This window comes from Pithys albifrons, chromosome 2 (assembly GCF_047495875.1).
Source record: "Pithys albifrons albifrons isolate INPA30051 chromosome 2, PitAlb_v1, whole genome shotgun sequence".
Taxonomy (NCBI): Eukaryota; Metazoa; Chordata; class Aves; order Passeriformes; family Thamnophilidae; genus Pithys; species Pithys albifrons.
Window position 1 is genome coordinate 64,724,829 of NC_092459.1, and position 19,966 is coordinate 64,744,794.

The 19,966-nt window shown below is 38.9% G+C and overlaps 1 protein-coding gene across 1 annotated transcript in view; it reads right to left on the reverse strand.

Moving 5' to 3' along the window:
- The window catches only part of ESR1 (estrogen receptor 1), a 172,614-nt gene extending 153,842 nt beyond the window's left edge, over window positions 1–18,772 (reverse strand). Inside the window, exon 1 of the mRNA XM_071549314.1 lies at window positions 18,736–18,772. Coding sequence (XP_071405415.1) covers window positions 18,736–18,760 — 25 coding nt within the window. The 5' untranslated portion in view covers window positions 18,761–18,772. The remainder of the gene's footprint in view (window positions 1–18,735) is intronic.
- Window positions 18,773–19,966: the final 1,194 nt, after the last annotated feature.

A 19,966-nucleotide genomic window follows, 5' to 3' on the forward strand; every position in this document is an offset into this window, starting at 1 on the left:
CCTGTGCTGGTTTAAAGGTAAGCTGGTGGGAGAAATGAACCCGGCTCAAGAGAGATTAAAAGTCAGAGTTACAATTCACTAAAATGATCACAATAAATATGACGATACAGAGAAAAAATTGGTTTTAACCTATAAAAACCAGATGTATAGCCCAGCACCCTGGGGCATGAACAGAATGGTGTTCCTTAGCCCCTACGCTAAGCACCACGTGGTCCTCCTGAGTGCTAAGTAAAAAGAAATGAAAATATGCTGGTGAGGATGATGGTCACAGTCTTGGTGAGACTGACAGTCATGGTCCTGTTGAGGTTCTGGTCCTCCTCTGGATCCAACAGGCTGTAGTGGGTCTGGCTGAGCCAGAATTTATTTTCCCATAACAACCCTTACAATTCTGTGCTCTGCATCAGTAGCTAGAGGAGCGCTGATAACAAGCCCATGTTTTGGCTACTGCTGAGTGCAGCACTGTAACACTCCTTCAGTCAGGGGCGAGATCCTGGGAGGGAACACAGGTAGGCCAGCTGACCCACACTGACCAAGGGGATATTCCATACCATATGACGTAAACCCAGATATAAAACTGAGGCAAGGAGCCAGAAGGAGGCATCCATTGTCTCTTAATGGCTGCCTGCTGACAACCATTACGCATGCTGGAGCTCTGCTTCTCAGAGAAGTGGTTGACCATCGCTGCTTATGGGAAGTAGAGATTAACTGCTAGCTTCTGCTTTGTGTGTGTGCATACTGCTTTTGTTTTGTTTTTCCTTTTTGCATAAATATAATCTACCTTATTGCAATCCACGGTTTGTGTCATTTCTTTTTCCTCCCACCTTGCTCTCCCCTGTCCAGCTGGGAAGGGGAGAGATAGAGTGGCTGGGTGGGCACCTGGTGTTCAGACAACATGAACCCACCATACAAGTGGTACTAGAAGTCCCAAAACCTGAAGATTATATATGCTCAGGTTCAGGTGGGAATGCCCAATACCTTCCCCCAAGGCAAGAAATTTCACAATGGGTGATTTAACTCTGTGAGTCATGGGATATCTTTGGAATCTTTGATAGTCTAAGTCATTGCAACTGCCTGTTGTGCCTGTCCATAACAGCCCATTAGCAGACACGACCGCTCAGGCTGGGTGTGAAGATGCTAATGCTTCACTGGAAGAGAGTTATCACGGCTGAGTCACTAGTGTGAAGAACGAAACATTTCCATGCCTCTCAGGGTCCTTTAACACCCAGCTTGTAGCCTTAGTTGTCAGGTGTGCCCTGGGCAGGTGCTGCAAATGATCCATTATTAACAGTGCCTGAGAAACTACAATGAAAGGTGTAGAATACACAGTTTTAGTTACACCCACACAGCTCTAAACTGGTTCCAGCCACTGTAACTAGGACAATTCTTCATAAAATGAAACCACTCTCTTAGTTACTTTCATGTAATGCCAACATCCATGAACTGTGCCCAGAGCCTCTTTAGTTGTAGTCCATTCATTTTTAAACAAGTAAATTAATTTTAATATATGAAAAGATATTCTTACTAACAACTAATTTTTATGTCTATTATTTTTTAAATACAAAGTCAACTCCAACCCTCTCCATACCTGAAATGATTTTCAAATGGTCACAAAAGACATGCAAGTCTGACAAGGTCCCCTAGGTTAAAAAAAAAAAAAGTATTGCAAAAGCCTCTGTGCAAATACACACATAAATGCACAGCTGTATACACACAAAGCTAGCAGGCATTGTCCATGTCTGCAGAATGCACTCATCTGCTACCTTGAAGAGAGCGGTGATATATGCATTTAATCCTGCACTGTTAGCAGTGGAAAACAAAGACATTAGTATTTTAATGACCACCTTTCCAAATCAGTTGTATTGATTTTCAACAGTCAGTAAAATAATGTGACATATTAGAAGAGGAAGTCAGAAATCATGATATAAAGGTGATTAAAACCTAGAAGGCCAGGATTTAATTTTCATAGTCTGAAATAACTACTTCTGGTAAAACAGGGTTTTGAAGAAACTTAACCCAGACCCTACTACCTATAAATCATCTGTTAATCAGTTATTAATTCATCAGAGACTCTGATACACAGATATGATATGCTCTATGTGAATTTACTGATGTCTCCTTTGCACTCAGGCTACGCAAACATTCGTGTGCCCTATGTTTTAACTTTATGAAAAACTGATCAGGCTCACACTCTTCCTTGCTGCTTACATGTCTGAATGGTTGGAGCAGTGGAAAATAAAAAGTGTTATATTAGTTAAACTGCTTCTGAGAATAAATAATTCAAATAATCTCATCCTGCTGAATATTCACATGCAATAAAATTTTTTTCAAATGGTAAAAATTTAAGAAAATTATTTTTAACAATCTCCTCACTGTGAAAACAACATAAAAACACACATAAACTTATGCATATATAGTATTTACACATATTTTAAAATGTGGGGTTTATCTGGGAGTTGTAATATTTCTCTCCCATTTCATTCCATGCTACAAGTTCTTTCCCCTAAGAAAAGAAATCATTTCCCATTATAAGGTTCATCACCTCCTGGGGCTGAACTTCTAGGCCTGAGCACCATTTACCCATTCCCTCCCTCACTCAGATGAGATTCATATGCATACAAATTATGCTAGAAATCAGTGGAGGCAGACATAGACACTCCTTCTGCTACCGTAATAAAACACTCAGAATTCAGAACAGGAAAAACACCCCACCAAAACAAAAACCATCAGGTCTCATGAGCCCTCTACATTGACCACTAAACCAACACAGATTATAATGAATATACCTATAGTATCCCCTGGCCTCAAGACTTAAGGGAGTTGATGCAAAAATTGAGACTGTAATTCTTACAGAGGATTCCTCAGGAACATAATGAAAACACAATGAATTGTCATTCTGTGACCCTTTTTGTCTCTATAGAGAAACTCTGCAAAATTACTTCTCTGGAGACTGCAGTCCATAATAAGCAATTATACAAAACATAAGGGAGAACACTTTCTTCATCCAATCCAGACACAGAGATGCAGAGTTGATTATTCTTCCAGTTCTTACTTACAGAATCACAGAACATGCTGTGTTGGAAGGGACCCACAAAAATAATCAAGTCCAGCTCCCAGCTCTGCACAGGACCATCCCCAGCCGTAAGATCACATACCTGCAAGTATCATCCAAACACTTCTTGAACTCTGGTGGGCTTGGTGCTGTGACCACTTGCCCTGGGGAGCCTGTTCCAGGGCCCAACCACCCTCTGGGTAAAGAATCTGTTTCTAATATCCAACCTAACCCTCCCCTGACACAACCTCAGGCCACTCCCTTGTGTCTTGTCACTGGTCACCACAGAGAAGAGATCAGTGCCTGCTCCTCCTCTTCCCCTCACAAGGAAGTTGTAACTGCAATGAGGTCTCCCCTCAGTCTCCTCTTCTTCAGGCTGAACAGATCAAATGCCCTCAGCTTTTCCTCATACAGCTTCCCCTCAAGGCCCTTCACCATCTTCTCTGCTCTCTTTTGGACACTCACTAAGAGCTTAATGTCTTTCTTACATTGTGGTGCCCAAAACCACACACAATGTTCAAGGTGAATTCCAGCATCTCATTCTCCAGTCTGTACAAACAGTCAGGGTTGCCCCATCCCAGATGCAGAATCAGCACTTTCCCTTGTTGAACACCATATGGTTGGTGATTGCCCAGCTCTCTAATTTGTCTGGGTCTCTCTGCAGGGTCTCCCTGCCTTTGAGGGCATCAACAACTCCTCCCAGTTTTGTGTCATCTGCAGACTTGCTCAGTATCGATTCCAGTCCTGTGTACAAGTCATTTATGATGATGTTGAAGAGTACAGGGCTTAAGATAGAGCCCTGTGGAACCCCACCAGTGACAGGTCACCAGTCTGATGCCACCCCACTCACTATCACCCTCTGTGCTCAACCGTGAGCCAATTGCTCACCCACCACATGATGTGTTTATCCAGCTGTGCTGGACATTTTGTTCACCAGGATACTGTGAGAGACAGTACTGAGGCTTTACTGAAATAGAAAAAAATTATATCAACTGGATTGCCTTGATCAGCTAGGTGGGTTACTTACACATAAAAAGAAAACAGGCTTGATAAGCAGGACATTCCTCTCATGAAGCTGTGCTGGCTCTGACCAACGACTGCCTTGTCTTTCAGGTGTTTTTCAGTACCTCCATGAATAATATTCTCCATATCATTATCAGAGACTGACAGGCCTGTAGTTTCCAGGGTTCTCCTTGCCTTTCTTGAAAATCAGGACAACATTCACTAGCTTCCAATCAGCTGGGACCTTTCCACATTCCCAAGACTGTTCAAAATCATCAAGAGAGGTTTTGCAATGGTATCAGTCAGCTCTTTGAGGATTCTTGGATGAATGTCATGAGGGCCTAAAGATTGGTAGTGATCCAGCTGGAGCAGCAGATGCCCCATAATTTCAGGGTTAAGTGAGAGCCGATTATTCTCACAGTTATGGTCCTTCGGCTCAGGGCACTGAGACCCCCTTGGTCCATAATCCATGTTGAAGATGGAGGCAAAGAAAGTGTCAAACACCTCTGCCTTGCCTCTGTCCCTCTTGAAGTGACTATCCTCATGCTGTAACAAGCTGATGGTATTTCTAAACTGCCTATTGCCATTAATATATTTGAAAAAACTTTTTTATTGACCTCCACATTTCTGTCCAGCCTCAATTCCAGCTAAGCTTTGACCACACAAATTTTCTCCCTACACCAGCAAGCAGCATCTCTGTATTCTTCCCATGTCACTTGTCCTTGCTTCCCTTGCATACATCTTCCTTTTTTGCCTTATTTCCAAGAGAAGATTCCCGTTCAGCCAAGCCAGCCTTCTGCCTCACCTGTTTGACTTCCAGCATTTGGGAATTGTCTGCTTCTGTGCCCTTGGGAGGTGATGTTTGAAAAATGACCATCACTGATGGACCCTAGCACCTGAAAAAACCAAAACATTTTCCAGGGGACCTTACTTACTAATTCCCTGAGCAGCCTGAAGTCTGCTCTCCTCATATTCAGAGTTGAGGTTTTGCAGGCACTTTTCCTCCCATCAACAGAGATTTTCAACTCTATCACCTCGTGGTCTCTGTGGCCAAGACAGCTCCAATAACCACTTTGCTCACGAGGTTGCAATAACAACACTGGAAAAAACAAATTAGGAATATGTAGATCCCCCTGATACATACTGTTAAATGTTCAGGATAATAGAATGAAGAGTGGAACTGAAAACTGAAATGCTTTGAGAAGTGAATTCTGTTTCTGATTCAGTAACAGTGACAGTGCAGAAAGCATTGCTTTTTTTTTCTTTAGTAAAAGATGTTGCTAAGTGCATCCAGCCAAACAAATAGGCAAGAGAAGAGAGGGGGGGAAAAACCAACAAGCAAAAATGTCTGGAAATAAAAAAAAATCACAAGGTGTACAGAGGTTGTTTTCATCTGAAAAGATTGATACAGAAGCTGTTTTGCAAACAGCAACAAATCTTTTAAAAAGTAGACAGCCTTTTAAAGACAACATAAACTGAGGACATAATGTTAAAACATTCAAGTATGTGTCTTTTAATAGAACAGCTCTGCCCAGTATTACTCATACAGCAATTAATGAAATTTTCAAGAAATTTGTCAATATTCATTAATTAATGGCGTATCTAGCACTACCTGTGTCTAAGTAAGAAATTGCAATGAGGAAGGCTCATGTGAATCCCCAAGCTGTAAGCAGAGCCAGAATTAGGGTGAGGGGGAAATGAACACCAGACTACAGCTTTTCCAAAGCAAAATTCCATAAAGCACATACAGTGTGCAGGTGAGGTTCCTCAGCACTGGCTGTCTTTGCTTACTGGACCTGTTGCTCTCCTACTGAACTACTTGTGCAATGTGGACCAATCACTCTGTATGTGGCCAAAACCCACTGAGTTGTTTGTTTGAACTAAACTAACCAAATTGCCCAGGTTACCCTAGACCAAGGTCTTTTTTACCAGTGTTTTGTCCTCTGTAAACTTTGAGCAATGCTTTGGGATTCCTTCCCAAAACAGCTTCTATTTTGTTTCCTTGTTGAAACGGAGAACTTCCCCTGTTGAACAGAAATGTTATGAATGCCTCATCCCTCGAAGTGTTCCAGGCCAGGCTGGATGTGGCTTTGAATAATCTGATCTCATGAGAGGTGTTCCTGCCCATGGCTGGGGAAGGAACACCTTTAAGGTGTTCCTTAATCTTTAAGGTCTCTTCCAATACAAAACATTCTATGAAATATTTTCTCTACTCTCAATAGTGAAATGTGCCTCTTCCAATTCTTCACTTTTGTATTCTTGTTATTTCCAGTTTTCCGATTGTGGCAGGCTCACTTAGGAAGTAAGAAATATATAAAGAAAGCATGGGTCTCTTTTGTCAGATTTTTATAATAATTCAGGTCTTCATATACAACAACACTCAGCCTCTAACTATCTTTACAAGAAACAAGCCATTATGGAATTTTTAAAAACTAATTCAGGTAAAAGATGACACTCTCTTCTCTATCCATACAAGAATAATCTGAAAAAGCTCACATGTATGAGTTCAGCTGTCTTTACTGTTAACCTAACTCATATGCTTTTGCAGGAAAAATTGTTGAAAGGTACCAGGGCAACCCTTTAACAACCTAAGTAAAACACACAGAAATCTACATTGACTGCAAATTTGAGAAACTAGATAATTTCAGTATAGCAATACTTTTCAGAGCAAAAGCAAAATACAGCTTCAGGTTTAAAAGGAAAGATGTTGAGGGGACAGGAGCAGAGTAAGAGCATCTTCTGGTTCCAGCTAGGATAGGGTTCATTTTTGTAGTAGTCAGGAGGGGGCATGGCTAGGACCCAGAGGTTATTCTACACAACCTCATGTCATTTTCCAGGGAGGGAAAGGGCTCCCTTTCATGGTCAACATAGCATGGTGGAGGGAGCTGTCAGGTATTGTCTATTGTTGAAAGGTTTCTGTCTGAATTGTTTGCTTGTTGTACCCTCTGTCATTAGTATTGTTGCTGTTACCGTTCATTTTCTCATCTCATCGCTGTTTTGAGTAAATTGTTCTTATCTCAACCCATGATCTTTACCTTTCATGTCTCCAATTCTCTTCTTCATCCCTCCACAGGGGAAGGAGGAAGCAAGAGAGTGGCACATGGTTTGGAGAGTCTTAGTGGGAGCACTAAATTGGGGAATACCATTCCTAAACCATGACAGAGCCAACCACTGTCTCTCCAAAATTAACTTCTTGATATATGACATTAGTTCCATGCTAACGGCATCTCCATTCCAGAGAAGAATATTTAAATACGCATGTGTGTGTGCACACATACATATATATACATGAATATGTTCATTATATAATGAGGCCAAAGTTTTTCACAGTACTGGTTCAGACTAAAAGAAAGCAGCTGTTCTCCAAAGGAAAAAACAATTTAGTTCAAAGGCAATTATAAAAACTGCAGCTTTGTGATTCAGTTCTTTCACACAGGCTTTGTGGCAGTTTGACTTACTTTGAAGCAAGAATAAACTGCAGAAATTGAAGCCTCTTACATTTTTCCGTATTAGGCTTTTGACTTTTGTACTATCTGAAAACACTTTTGCAACCAAAACCATCTTTGAACCATGAAATTAATCAAGGTTTCCTAAACTATTCAAGATGGAGAAAATAGTCAGAAACTTCTTCATCTGAAGATTTCACTGTTCTGGCTATGCTTCTCCTCCATGCTCAAGACAACATGTGCAAACCTTCCTGGCACTCACAAGAGCTTTGGATGCAACGGAGTTGGTACTTGCAGGCTCTAAGGAGACCTTCCAACAGTCTCTGCCTTCAGCAGACCAGGCCGGTGAGAAGAGCCAGGGCTATCCATGAAGGAATCAGGGAGCAGCACGCATGCAGGAAGCTACTACACAGTGCAGTCTTGGTCAGAATTGTCACCAGCTGAGAAGGTGCAGAGAACATGGAGGGACAGTGAAGAAGGTAAAGCCTGAATAAAAGAAGATATTGAAAAAAACCCAGATAACAATGAGAAGGAAATAAGCCCGAAGGGAAAAAGCAGTGACTGTCAGCCAGTAAAAAGTCCATCATTCAAAGGGACTAAAGACTTTCCTCCTGAACCAGTCATGGAGTGGTTAACTGTAACTTTATGTTGAAGGGAAATAGTGTGGAAACAAAACTAACAATGCTGCAGCATGTGGACTGCACCGTGCAGGAGCACAGCTGAATCTGCCTTGCAGCCTGGCCCAAGCCAGAGCATGTACCCCCAGGGCAATTTTACAGCAGCACTGGGAGAAGTTCAGCTCAGCCAGTGGTGAATTCTTCCTCCATTTCCCCCTGCTTCCAGGAGAAAGAAGGCTCCAAAGACAAGCAACATTACTTCCAAGTTTTCTTCACAAGCATTTTCTATGTTCTGTTCTGCAGAAAGGACAGACTTGCCAGCAGACTGCAAGAAAACCTTCACCAGGATGGAGGACGCCCATGTGTCTTTTGGCTCCACATTGCCTTATAAACTCACCCACAGATCAAACATAAAACATAACACAGACAGGGGAGGTTTCTCTGCCTCATAGGCTGACACATCTGGATCAACAAAGTTTTTATTTCAAATACATGCTATCAACATGGAAAATCAACTCTCCTGTTCTGTTTGTCAGGTAATAGTGAAGAAAATTGCTGAAACCAAACAAGCATGTTCTTTTATAACTATTTTATTTAAATTAAGTACTCCCAGAACAGGTTAATATCCTTCAAAGACAGAAGGGAACTTCAAGTGGTGAATTATTTTGCTTTTCCGATGTAACAGTCATTTTAGGACGCACAGAACAGCTGTCAGGATGATGCAAGGATGGAAGGAAGGGAAGGATAGAGGGAAGGAAGGGCAGAAGGAGGGAGAAAAGGGAGGGGAGGGAAGGAAGGAACAGCAGCAGGAAGGAAGGAAGGGCGGCGGGAAGGAAGGAAGGAAGGGCGGCGGGAAGGAAGGAAGGGAGGAAGAAAGGAATGACGGAAGCAAGGAAGGAAGCAAGGAAGGAAAACAGAAGCAAAATAAGCTTTCATCAAATAGGAAATTATGTCAATGTTCTCATTTACTAGACAGGGTAAGGTTCATGCCTTAATATTTATGAGTTTCAAAGATTTTGCAAGCATCTATGAACTCAGGCAATGCAGAACAGTGAAAGCATTTTGTATTAGCTCTTAATTTCTCCTATACTAATTCTTAATGTTCCCATTGACTGCTTTTTCTAACATAGTAGTATCAACAGTTCCTTGAGGGTAAACAGGCTACAAAAACATTACCAATCACTGTATCCACAGAGTTTTCTAAATTCCATTATTATAATGCAAAAGTTATACTAGAAATAAGAAAAAAAAAAGGGTTGTTAATGACTACATTCCTAATTATACCAGTGGTACATATATCTTCAATAGAACAAATACTTTCTCAAGGTAGGCTGTTTTAATACTAAAATGACACTGTAAATGAATAGAGTGTCAAGAATAGTAACTTTGATAATGTGAGTCATTTTTCAGCGCCATAAACTCTGGGGAGAGATGTAAAAGACTGAAAAAGGAGTACTGGGAAGAACAGAAGCCAAAAAAGGAAATTGCATGAGAGATGTGGGATGTGTAGACAAGGTAAGGAAACAATATAAAAAGAATGACTGATAAGAAATTGAAACACAAGATAAAAGTGGCCATAAAAAAAGAAAGCAGCAGCAGGGCCTCAATTCAGAAAAGGTCTTTTGTTCTAAATTTCAAGTATTTTATTACATGCATGAAGCACATTAGAAATTAAGTTAGTGATACAAGTTAAAAAAGAGGAATCTACAAGAAGGAAAGAAAAGTAAGACATCAAAGAAAAATAATACCCCAAAAAAAGAAGAAAAGAGCGAAACAAAACACAGAATGTGAGTCATTCTTGTCATAGGGTGCTTTCTTCTGAGTTTTTATTGTTAAAGAATCTTCAGATACCCTAAAATCATACAAAGTAATTTCTCAAATAAAAATGTGCTGGAACCAACTTGAGGAAATTACATAACATTTGACAAGAAAAGAAGAGATATTTACCTAACAAAAAAGTTTACAATCATGGAGATGCAACTGAATAACAATTTGATTGCAATGAGTTGTAAATGCTTCCATTCCAAAGTGTACATATATGTACTCAAGCCCTTTCTCATTTTAAAGGGACAGTTTCATAGATATGAAAGCAACAAGAATTAAAATAAATTGAGAGCAAAAATTTGCCTACAGAATATGAATGGTAATTAAAAATGTTTAAGCATATTTTACTGGCTTTCTGGAAAAATATATTGTTTGAAGCAGCTCTTCAAAAACACCCTGACGTTGCTGCCTTAATGAGGAAAATAAAACACAAAAAAACCTCTGGCAGACTCAATGTAAAAAGGCAACAAGACAAGCCAAAAAGGTTTGAGAAATAACTTACAAGGGGTTTTTGGTGGGTTTTTTTTATTATTATTTTAGGATAGTAAGGGTAAGGGCCAACTGTGATGCGTTGGAAAAGGATTTCACAATGAAAAATACAGGATGAAATGTTGGATGGGATTCGATAAACATCTGAAGGTTGAAGGGTATATTAAACAAATGAAAACAAACAAACAAAAAAAAAATAAGAAAGCTGAATACTCTCTATAAATACATTAGACATAAACATCGAGACCTAAAAGCTATTTAAGACAAAGAAAGAAAGCTGGCACTGCAAATAAATTTACTATGGAAATTACAAGCTTCTCAGCTGACAGAGCAGTGAAGCTCTGTCCATGAGAGGAAAAACAGTCTAACTGGGCTTTAAGATAAATGTGGATAAGCACTGTGAACAAATTACATGATCTGGTTGCTATGACAGCTCAGTACTGGGCTAGCCATCCAACTTAGACTGTATTCAACAAATGAGACTAAAGCAAAAACTTACCAGCACAAATCAGATGCACTATGGGTTGTGTGTATGCAGAAGCAAGTCCTAGTGCATTACATATGGAGAAATAAGTTTCTGCTTAATGCAGAATGTTTCTGCTTCTTTTTAGATCAAGAGAGGTGAATGCTTTGTGTGCAAGAATCCCTGAAGTCACACACACTAGACTTCAATCACTAGAGACATATTTAGATTAAAAGGGTTCTTTCAGAGAAAGAATGCTCCACTTACATCCAAAATGTCTGTTTTTTCCCTTTGATTATGTTTCTGTAACATCAGAGGTATCTTTAAAGTCTGAAGGTCCAGTTTTTAGAATCAGTTATTTGTCTTGTCAGTGCAGATCCAGTGCTGAGACAAATTAGTGACTGGTTAGTTAGCTAGACCAGGGAAGGAAATAGGTTAATAAACATAATCTCTGTCTATGTCATCAGTTTTTTCACAGCAGTAGTGAGGTTTTAAAGTGACTTCCCCTAACCTTCCTTGGTCTGGTTTGCAGAGCTGCTGGGAAGTACAAAAAACAAATTCTTTTTGGGGTAAACTAAACTGAAATTTCTGCTCCAAAAGCATGCCAAACACAGACTGACACCCCACAGTAACATGAGACTCTGAAACAAGACTGGGTCTTTGGGCAGTCTCAAGTTATGTGTCTGCCATTATATGTCAACCAGGACATCAGGCTCTCACTGTCCCACCACAACATTGCCAGAACAATGGCAATGGATGGACACCAATGTCTGGAAGTTCACCAGGAAGGCCACGCCAGGACAGCAGTACAAAACAGGCATGGCCCTACTCCAGTCCTGATATCCAAATGGGAGGACTTAAACCAACGCAGCATTTAGCAGAGCTAGAAGACACTTTGTTTTACACTGGCAGCAGGTTGGGTTGGATGATTGGATAACACCAAGGCATCTGATATGGGTGCACTTCGTGACATATACACTTCCCAAGCACAAAAATTTTACCTTGAACATGATGAGTTGTACAATGTTTTGTCTAGTTTTCAATCCTTTAAGTTACCAAAGCTCAAGTTTGCTGAACAGTTTGTCTTACTTGCCTCAGTTTAATCCCTGATGGGGGAAAAAAATTAGTTGCTTGTGCCTACTCCTTGTTTAAAAGAGTAAAAATATCATAATTGACTCCACATCTAATTCATGAAGTTTCTTGAGTCTCTCTTGACTTGGGTTTCTCTGAATTTTTCTGTTTTATTTTTAAAGGCATTTCTACAAGTACGTCCTTCATGTTGCTAGGTTTCAAAAGCAAATGGAAGAAAACAAATCAATATTTTTTAAAAGACAGCTTTTTTATCGAAAGTGCAAAAGGAATTATGAAAGTAATCTTCTGTTACATACATGTCAACCTTCCTTTTTTGCTAAATTTACTTTTCAATTTTTTGTGATGGACATTTTCCCTACAAAACTGCCAGTAAACATCAGTAAACACCTTATTAACAGGAAGAATATGTAACAAACAATGAGGTCTTAAGGAAATAATTATGAACTCACATGATTCATATGACAAAATTTCATTTAAGTAGTGTCATTGATGCCTTCTTAGTTTAAATTCTGTGCATGTGTACGCACAAGCAAGCTCTTCTTGTGGAGGACCAGGCACCAGCAGGTCTTATCTCAAATATTCTATCAGGACAGGAAAGGCATGATCAGAGGAGAGGGCACCATGTAGGTGGGACAGTGCTGTTCTTGGCCAACTTCCGGCTCACCTTGAGACCCACACTCAGTCCCATCTCCCTCTTGACTCACTTCCTGGGGAAGGGCTCAAAGAGCTGTCTGTGCATGCACAAACAAAATGGTAGGAAAAATCTAGTTTACATAAGAGACTGCACCAAGTTAGGTATAAATGGTAGCAGATTGGGCCCCCTCACTCTTTTTCTTCTCTTTCTCTTTCATTGTCATTGTTCATCCCAGCTCTGGACCATCCACGGGGCAGAACATGGAATCTAAGGACTAGTGATATTCTTTGTTCTCTCTCTCTCTTTTCTGTCTTTATTTCTCTCCTTTCTTACTTTCTTACTGGGCAAAGCATGGCTATCATACTCTACTCTGTCGTGGCAGTGGGGAGTTTGTGGAAGCATCTTGTGGCCTGTGAGCCAGCACATTTGAGAAGTTTGATGTGGGAATTGAGAATTTACTGAAGTGTATTGTACAAAACCCAAGGGCTTGTTAGCCATTGTTTTTGAGAAAGTGCATTGTAGGAATTTAAGGGCTTCTTAGCCAACACTTTTGAGTCTAAACAGTGGGCTGGTTGCCAGAGTTAAGGCAATTATAAAATAAAGCATAAGAGCTCCCTGACATATGGTCAAGTGTCTTCAGAGGCATTCAGGGAGGTTTGAAGGGACCCACAAAGATCATCAAATCCTACGCTTAACTGAATGGACCAAATGGGGATTGTACCCATGACCTTGGCATTATTAGCACCATTCTCTAACCAACTGAGTCAACCCACTCCCCCAACTTGTCATTGTTCAGCCTGGTGAGAATTTACAATGAACATCACCTCCCCCTACCAGTGGGTCATGGCACTAGTGCACCGACATATGCAGAAACATCATCAGAAGGCAGTAATTTTTGTTGCAAAGCAACTGCTCAACTGTACGAAGCAGCACATATGACAAATTAGGACAATAAAATTCACAAGAAACGTGCCCGGTTTAAATTACATAAAGTTTAGGTTCTGGATGGGACAGAAATGGTAACACTTCTTTCTCTTGTGCCACTGGCTTTCTAATGTGCACATGAAATTGAGTTCAGAGTTGCTTTAATATCTGAAGGTGTTCAAGCAAGATATCAATGCCTACACCAAAAGCATCCTTTAGACAAAGCCAGAGGAAGAAAATACAAGCAAAAATTAAATGATTTCTTGGGATAGTGGGAACACAGCTTGCCAATAGTTGTGGATATATTTACCTACTGGCCTCAGTGCAGTCTGAGATTAATGTTATTTTGGTATGAATAAGCAGGTTTTCAATTTATAATAATATAGCAACATGAGCCCACAAATACCATTCAAGTTCATTGCCTCAAAACTGGTGATGACAAAACAATGAGACCCAGCTATGAAAAGCTTCCTACTGCATAACTTCAAAATAAAATCTCAATGACCTTATTTGTAAAAACAGAACCCGTTTATCTCCACTTGAAGAACACAGAAGGCTAAACTATAGGCATTTTTACACTTAAGTTACCCACCAAGCTTCAGAGAACAAACAAAATCTAAAAAAGATTTTAGTTTCCTGTTCGGATTTCACACCAACTGCTTTGACAAAATTCAGATCTGACCAATTTTGGCTTTATGGTGTTTATGTTTAGCTGCCACAGATGATATAAGGACTGAATAGACAGCTACAATAGTCCCCAAGCTATCTTGGCAGATCTAACCTGTAACTGCTGTGCTGTTGAAAGCCATAAAAACTGTCAATAAAAGCTGTTTAGAACTGAATGGGTACAAAACTAAAGTTCCAGATAAAATTGCAATTGGAGTCTTAAAAAACCAAAATATTTGAAAATAGCTACATAATTCCAGCCTTGTTTTTTGCCAATTACTCTCCTTTAACTAGTCAATTTTTTAAATAATCAAATACAAATCTAAACTGGAAGCCCAATTTTCATATTAATAAAAAGAGAGAAAAATACCACCAAAAAAAGAGATAAGAGAGAATTTCAAGACAAATATTATTGCAGTTATAAAATAACCAAGTTTTATCATTTAGATTTTAGAACATACTTAAATGGTGAACTAAGAAATTCTGTTCTTTTGTCTGCAATAAGTAATAGTAACAACAGAAACTATTAAAAAACAAATAGCATAGGCAACCCAAATTATAGGTCTGTACACTTATAAATAAAATTCCTTTCAGCAGCGGATATTAAAAAGGGCTTCTTACAGACAAAATAAATCTGCAAATACACAAATGCTAGCCAAAAACAAAAAAGGTTTATCTTGTAGATCTAACAAATTGTTTAATATCTGGTAATTATTTAAAAATATTTTCCTCCTGTTTTATCTTATTTTTCACACTATTTACCAAGTATCAGCTGAATGCTGCCAGACTGAGCTGCTACAGCTACTGGCTCCTCAGAATGTGTTGGGGTTTCTTTCCTAAAATTAATAATGAGTATTATTTCATCCTTGCTCATATCCATTTGCAAGAAAGCATGCACAAATTTATTTTACATTCATATATATTGTTTTTCTCCAAAAAGAAGGAAAAATTAAAGAGAATAATTTGTTGAGAAAATAAATGGTCATATTTTTAAAAGATGTCTTCTTCAGGAAAAAATACTGTATCTAAATTCCCATTACACTATTTAGCCAGAAATGGAAATAACCATCTGAGTCACTGAGTGTAATCCTTGCTACCAAGACTTCACCTCCTGCAGCCAACTCCCTGAGCCTGTTGTAAACACGGACATGTCCTGGCCTACCCCTCCACTGGAAGGCTGAACCCATCTACATTTCCAGCGCCAGTCTGAATTTATTCACAGTCACACCTGTTTGGTTTTATGTTGGCAATAACTTTCAGGACAAGTGTTCAAGTTTCATCAAGATAAACAATATTAAAGCAAAATCATCACCTCCAGCATTATGGAAGAGAAAGATTTAAAATAATCTTTCTGAAACACAAGTGAACTTACTAGTTTTTACCATTTTTATTTAAAATTATATCCATATGATAGTGTGAAAGATATGAAATGAATTCTCTACACTTTTCCTGTGCATTTTATGCTGATACATATATGAATTCTAAACTTTAGTTTTCTCTTTTCACTGCTTTTGTACTTTCATTTCCTACCAAATGCTCTCTTGCCTCCTTGCCACTCACAAGGCCTCAAGAGAACAACTCTACATACTGTGTATGGGACTGGGGTTTAATGTTTTTCCATAACCTCCAAGGTCTGACCCAGGAGCTTTGCTTCTTCCTCCCTTCCTGGCATGGGCTGTGCAAGCACCTGCACCCCTTCCTCAGCTTCTGGAGATTCGACAGTGAGATTGGAGTAGCAAAAAGGCTGTAGGAATTCAGTCCACGTGGGCTCTGTCTCTTCACTTTCTACTTACACTTTTCCTACAGTACTCCCACTAATTTTACTCTTAATTTTGTCATTTGCTTTCCATCAATGTCCCCACCACCACCACCACTGTGCTACACTGGTGCCTAAGGAGGCAGCAGGAAAAAAAAAGAATTAGAAACTGCTGACAGCAGTGACTTTGAGCAGCTGTGAGAAAGAGGTGGAAAAGAAGTCCTGCACGCATCTGCTCTCACTTGCTTGGCAGCGTCATTTCAGGTGGCAGGTATTAGGCAATGCCAGCAAGACAAGCACAGCCATCACTCCAAACAAATGATTCATGACTAACCAAGACAGCAAGATAACAAGGTCTAAAAGATGAGAGTGACAGTCTTGAGATGTCTACACATGACTTCTGCTCTCCCCCCAAAGTAATGGTGCTGCCTACCACTCCAAATGGTGGAGGAGAAATTCCAAGACTAACAGGATCACTGTGGCTGGGAAAGACCTCGGGGTCCCCATCATCTAGTGCAACCCCCAGCTAAAGCAGAGTCACCCACAGCAGGTTACTCAGTGTCAGCACTGGGTCCAGTTGAGTTCTAAGTATCTCCAAAAATGGAGACTCCACAAACTGGGAAACCTGTGCCACTGGTTGACTGTCCACAAAGTATGGCTTTTTACTGTCCATCATCCCTCTTTTTTATTTTATTACTGTTTCCTTAAGTCCCTTTTCAGAAACAAAGATGACAGATGAGCAAGAATGAAGTAAATAAACCAATATACAAAACCAAATAAACAAACAAACCAAGAAGTTACAGAAGTCATAAAAACAGATCTGCTAATTTTACTCATTGTATTTTACCAATTACAATTCTCTGTTTACCACAGAAATTGGCACAATTCTTAAGCTTGAGACTTGTGTTCAGCATTAAGTTGTGGGAAGCAACAGGGAATCCATCTCTGAGATGTGGTCTCAAAATTCCCATTACTTGCGCATCAGTACTGTGCAAACTCATGAAGCAAACACAAATAGAAAACACTGGATTAGTAACTGGTTTATAATCTAATGAACGATTTTTTTTTAAATCAGTATAAATGATCTTCACTTCTCTTCATGCTTCACTGTGTCATCAAAATCAACAGCACAAGCCTTTAAACAAAAGTTCTGTAAGATTGGCTCCTAAGTTTCACCCAGTTTGCACTGGATGAGTACAGCCAGGAGGATGGCTTTTTTCTAATTGTTTTTGGTTTCTGAGTCAGATATTTACACATAGATGCTGTTGTGCTTCTGACACTGTAGCAATTCAACAAACACAGAATTTGGGACTTTATGTTTATAGTGCCCATTACAATGAAAGGAACTGCACTGAGCACCTAATGTGCTCTTTCTACTTCAGCATAACCATTAAGTGCAATTTCTCTGTTCAAAATTAATGTGGGGCAGGGGAAAAGAGAAAAAATATTTGCAGTGAACCTTCATTTAATACCTGGTCATTAGGGTATAGATCAGCAACACAAAGAAAATAAAGAAATGTGCAGTAATGGCTCCAGCACCTTAAAGTGATGTGATATGGGGTCCAAGCTATAGGCCATGAGAGGAAATCAGGAGATTCCAGCTTATTTCATTATACCTTTTTTCCCAAACACTTGTTCTCAAATTTTCATGTGATATCAAGGCATACCACTTAGGAACACAAATTTAAAATACACTTAGCAATACCTAAAAGCTACCTCCAAAACTTAAAAGGAGACTCCAAAGAAAGCACATGTAATTTACAAGAAAGACAAATAAAATAAAAACAAATAAAATAAATTAAAATAAAATAAAAACAAATGAAATAAAATAAAATAAAATAAAATAAAAACAAATAAAATAAAATAAAAACAAATAAAATAAAATAAAAACAAAATCCAAAACTCATCATTAAATAGAAAATAAATAAAACATACCTATATCCCACTATGGAAGAGAATGATTTTTGGAAAATCATACTTATCCAATTAAAAAAAAATAGTTAAATTAGACAAAACCATTACTTAGTAGTAATTACCAGGTAAATTTTGCGAACTGAGTTCAGAGCCTGTGTTAAAAAGTAGAAAGAGAAGATTCTTACTTTGTACCAGGAAGTGCCCCTACAATAAAATTATAGATCTCACTAAATACATGATTTCAATATCATATACTGTACTATTTCTCAGCACGAGTTGAGATGAAAATACAGTATTTCACTTCATTCATACCAGAAAAATCATACACTTGGGTATGATGACTACCCTTTAATTGTAAGAAGTCCTTTCCCCATTATGTATCAGACAATTGATAAAAGCACTAGCTTATGATTTCAGATAACCTTGTTTATTATCGTCCTTCTACCTAAATGATCAGTTTTGACTAAGGGACCGGGGGAGGACGAGAGTGCTACATCATTCTTTCTCACTTGCAGCACAGACGTTTGGCACAGTCTATAGCACATGCTAAACAAAGTACTACTACACCTGAAACATTCACCTTAAAATATATTTTAGGCAACACTTGGAATGCCTTTGATCTGTTTTCTGTTGCTTTTTCAGGCTTCTCAATGACACTGCAGGACACAGGAAAAAGGGAGCATAGTAAGAAAAGTAACATTTGAAAAGTAAAAAGTAAATCCAAACCAAAACACCTAGCTTCCAAGCATTCCTACAGGTATCACTAAGTGTGCCCAGCAAAGGTTCAGGGTAAAAGCAGCATTTAAAATTGAGTCTGAGGGACAGAAAGTGCAAAAGCCAAGAGGTTTTTTTGACTTACATTGCTCCCAGCAGGCTGTTGCCATTCCCTCTGCAGGGCTCTCACTGGCCACGGGGATCACATGACACCAGGAACCAAAATAGAAAAGTCTCGGGAGCAAGGAAGCTGAACCAGAAACACATTTACCAGAAAAGACGTATCACAGGCACAATAACACACCCTTAGGAGCAAAAGGTGATAAATTTAGATAGGAACTTAGACTGTGCTGAAAAATGGATAATGTCTTGAACTCTGCAATCTGGCATCAGCTACCCTTTCAATACATGGGAAATGTTCTCTGCCATAAATCTCAGCCAGCCCATGTTTGTCTGTACCTGCTAACTGCTCTGGTAAATCTCATCAAATTACTAGACTTTAAAAGAATGTGAGATCTATGAAATTTAAAAGTAAATCTATTGCAGTTTAAAAATAAACTCCCACTGTTGGAACCATTTTCATTTTCAGGCTAAGGTTTCTAGTAGTCTGTTTATAGAGAGGAAGCAATTTTTTCAAAAGCATATGCTCTTAAGATAATTGGGCAAGCTGTAAACACATTTCAAAGATTGCTTTCAATTCTTTCACAAGTAAAAAATATGTTAGAGACCTATCCGCTTGTAAAACATAGACCATAAATCTGCAGTTATAAACAGAGAGAAGGTGCAAAGAATCTGAAGTACAAGCTGAACAGATGAGTTAGCAAGCAAATGCAAGTTCTGTATGACAATAGAGTCTGATTTAAAGGTTGCTGTTTAGTTATCCTTCTTAGAAAAGTAGCTCTTCCAGTTTTCTAAAGCTGGTAGAAAATAAGTTCCAGTAAGATACTGTTCCTAAGATTACAGGAAATACATGTTACCTTTTGTAACAGTTAACTTTTGCACCATTTACTAGTTTGTTTTAAATTAGGTTATTGCAATTTTATGTTCTATAAAATTTCAAGCATTTCCTTGTTTTTAGGGAATGTCAGGGCAGTTATTGCATAAAGAGGGTTTGGTGGAAAATGCAAACAGCAGTAGAGAAGCTGTGATCAAGAAAAAGAGAAATACGCTGCATATCTTAACAGGATAAGGACAGGAAATATTTTTTGGTTCTAATCCTTAAATGTCATAAGACAAAAATATTTAAAATCCCACCCTTTCAATGCAAATGTCTCACAGGGGATCTGGATAAACATAGGAGTAGAAACGCCAAAGTAAAATCCTAAATAGCAGACTCCCACTCTACAAGAAAAATGAAAATAATATGAAGATGAGTC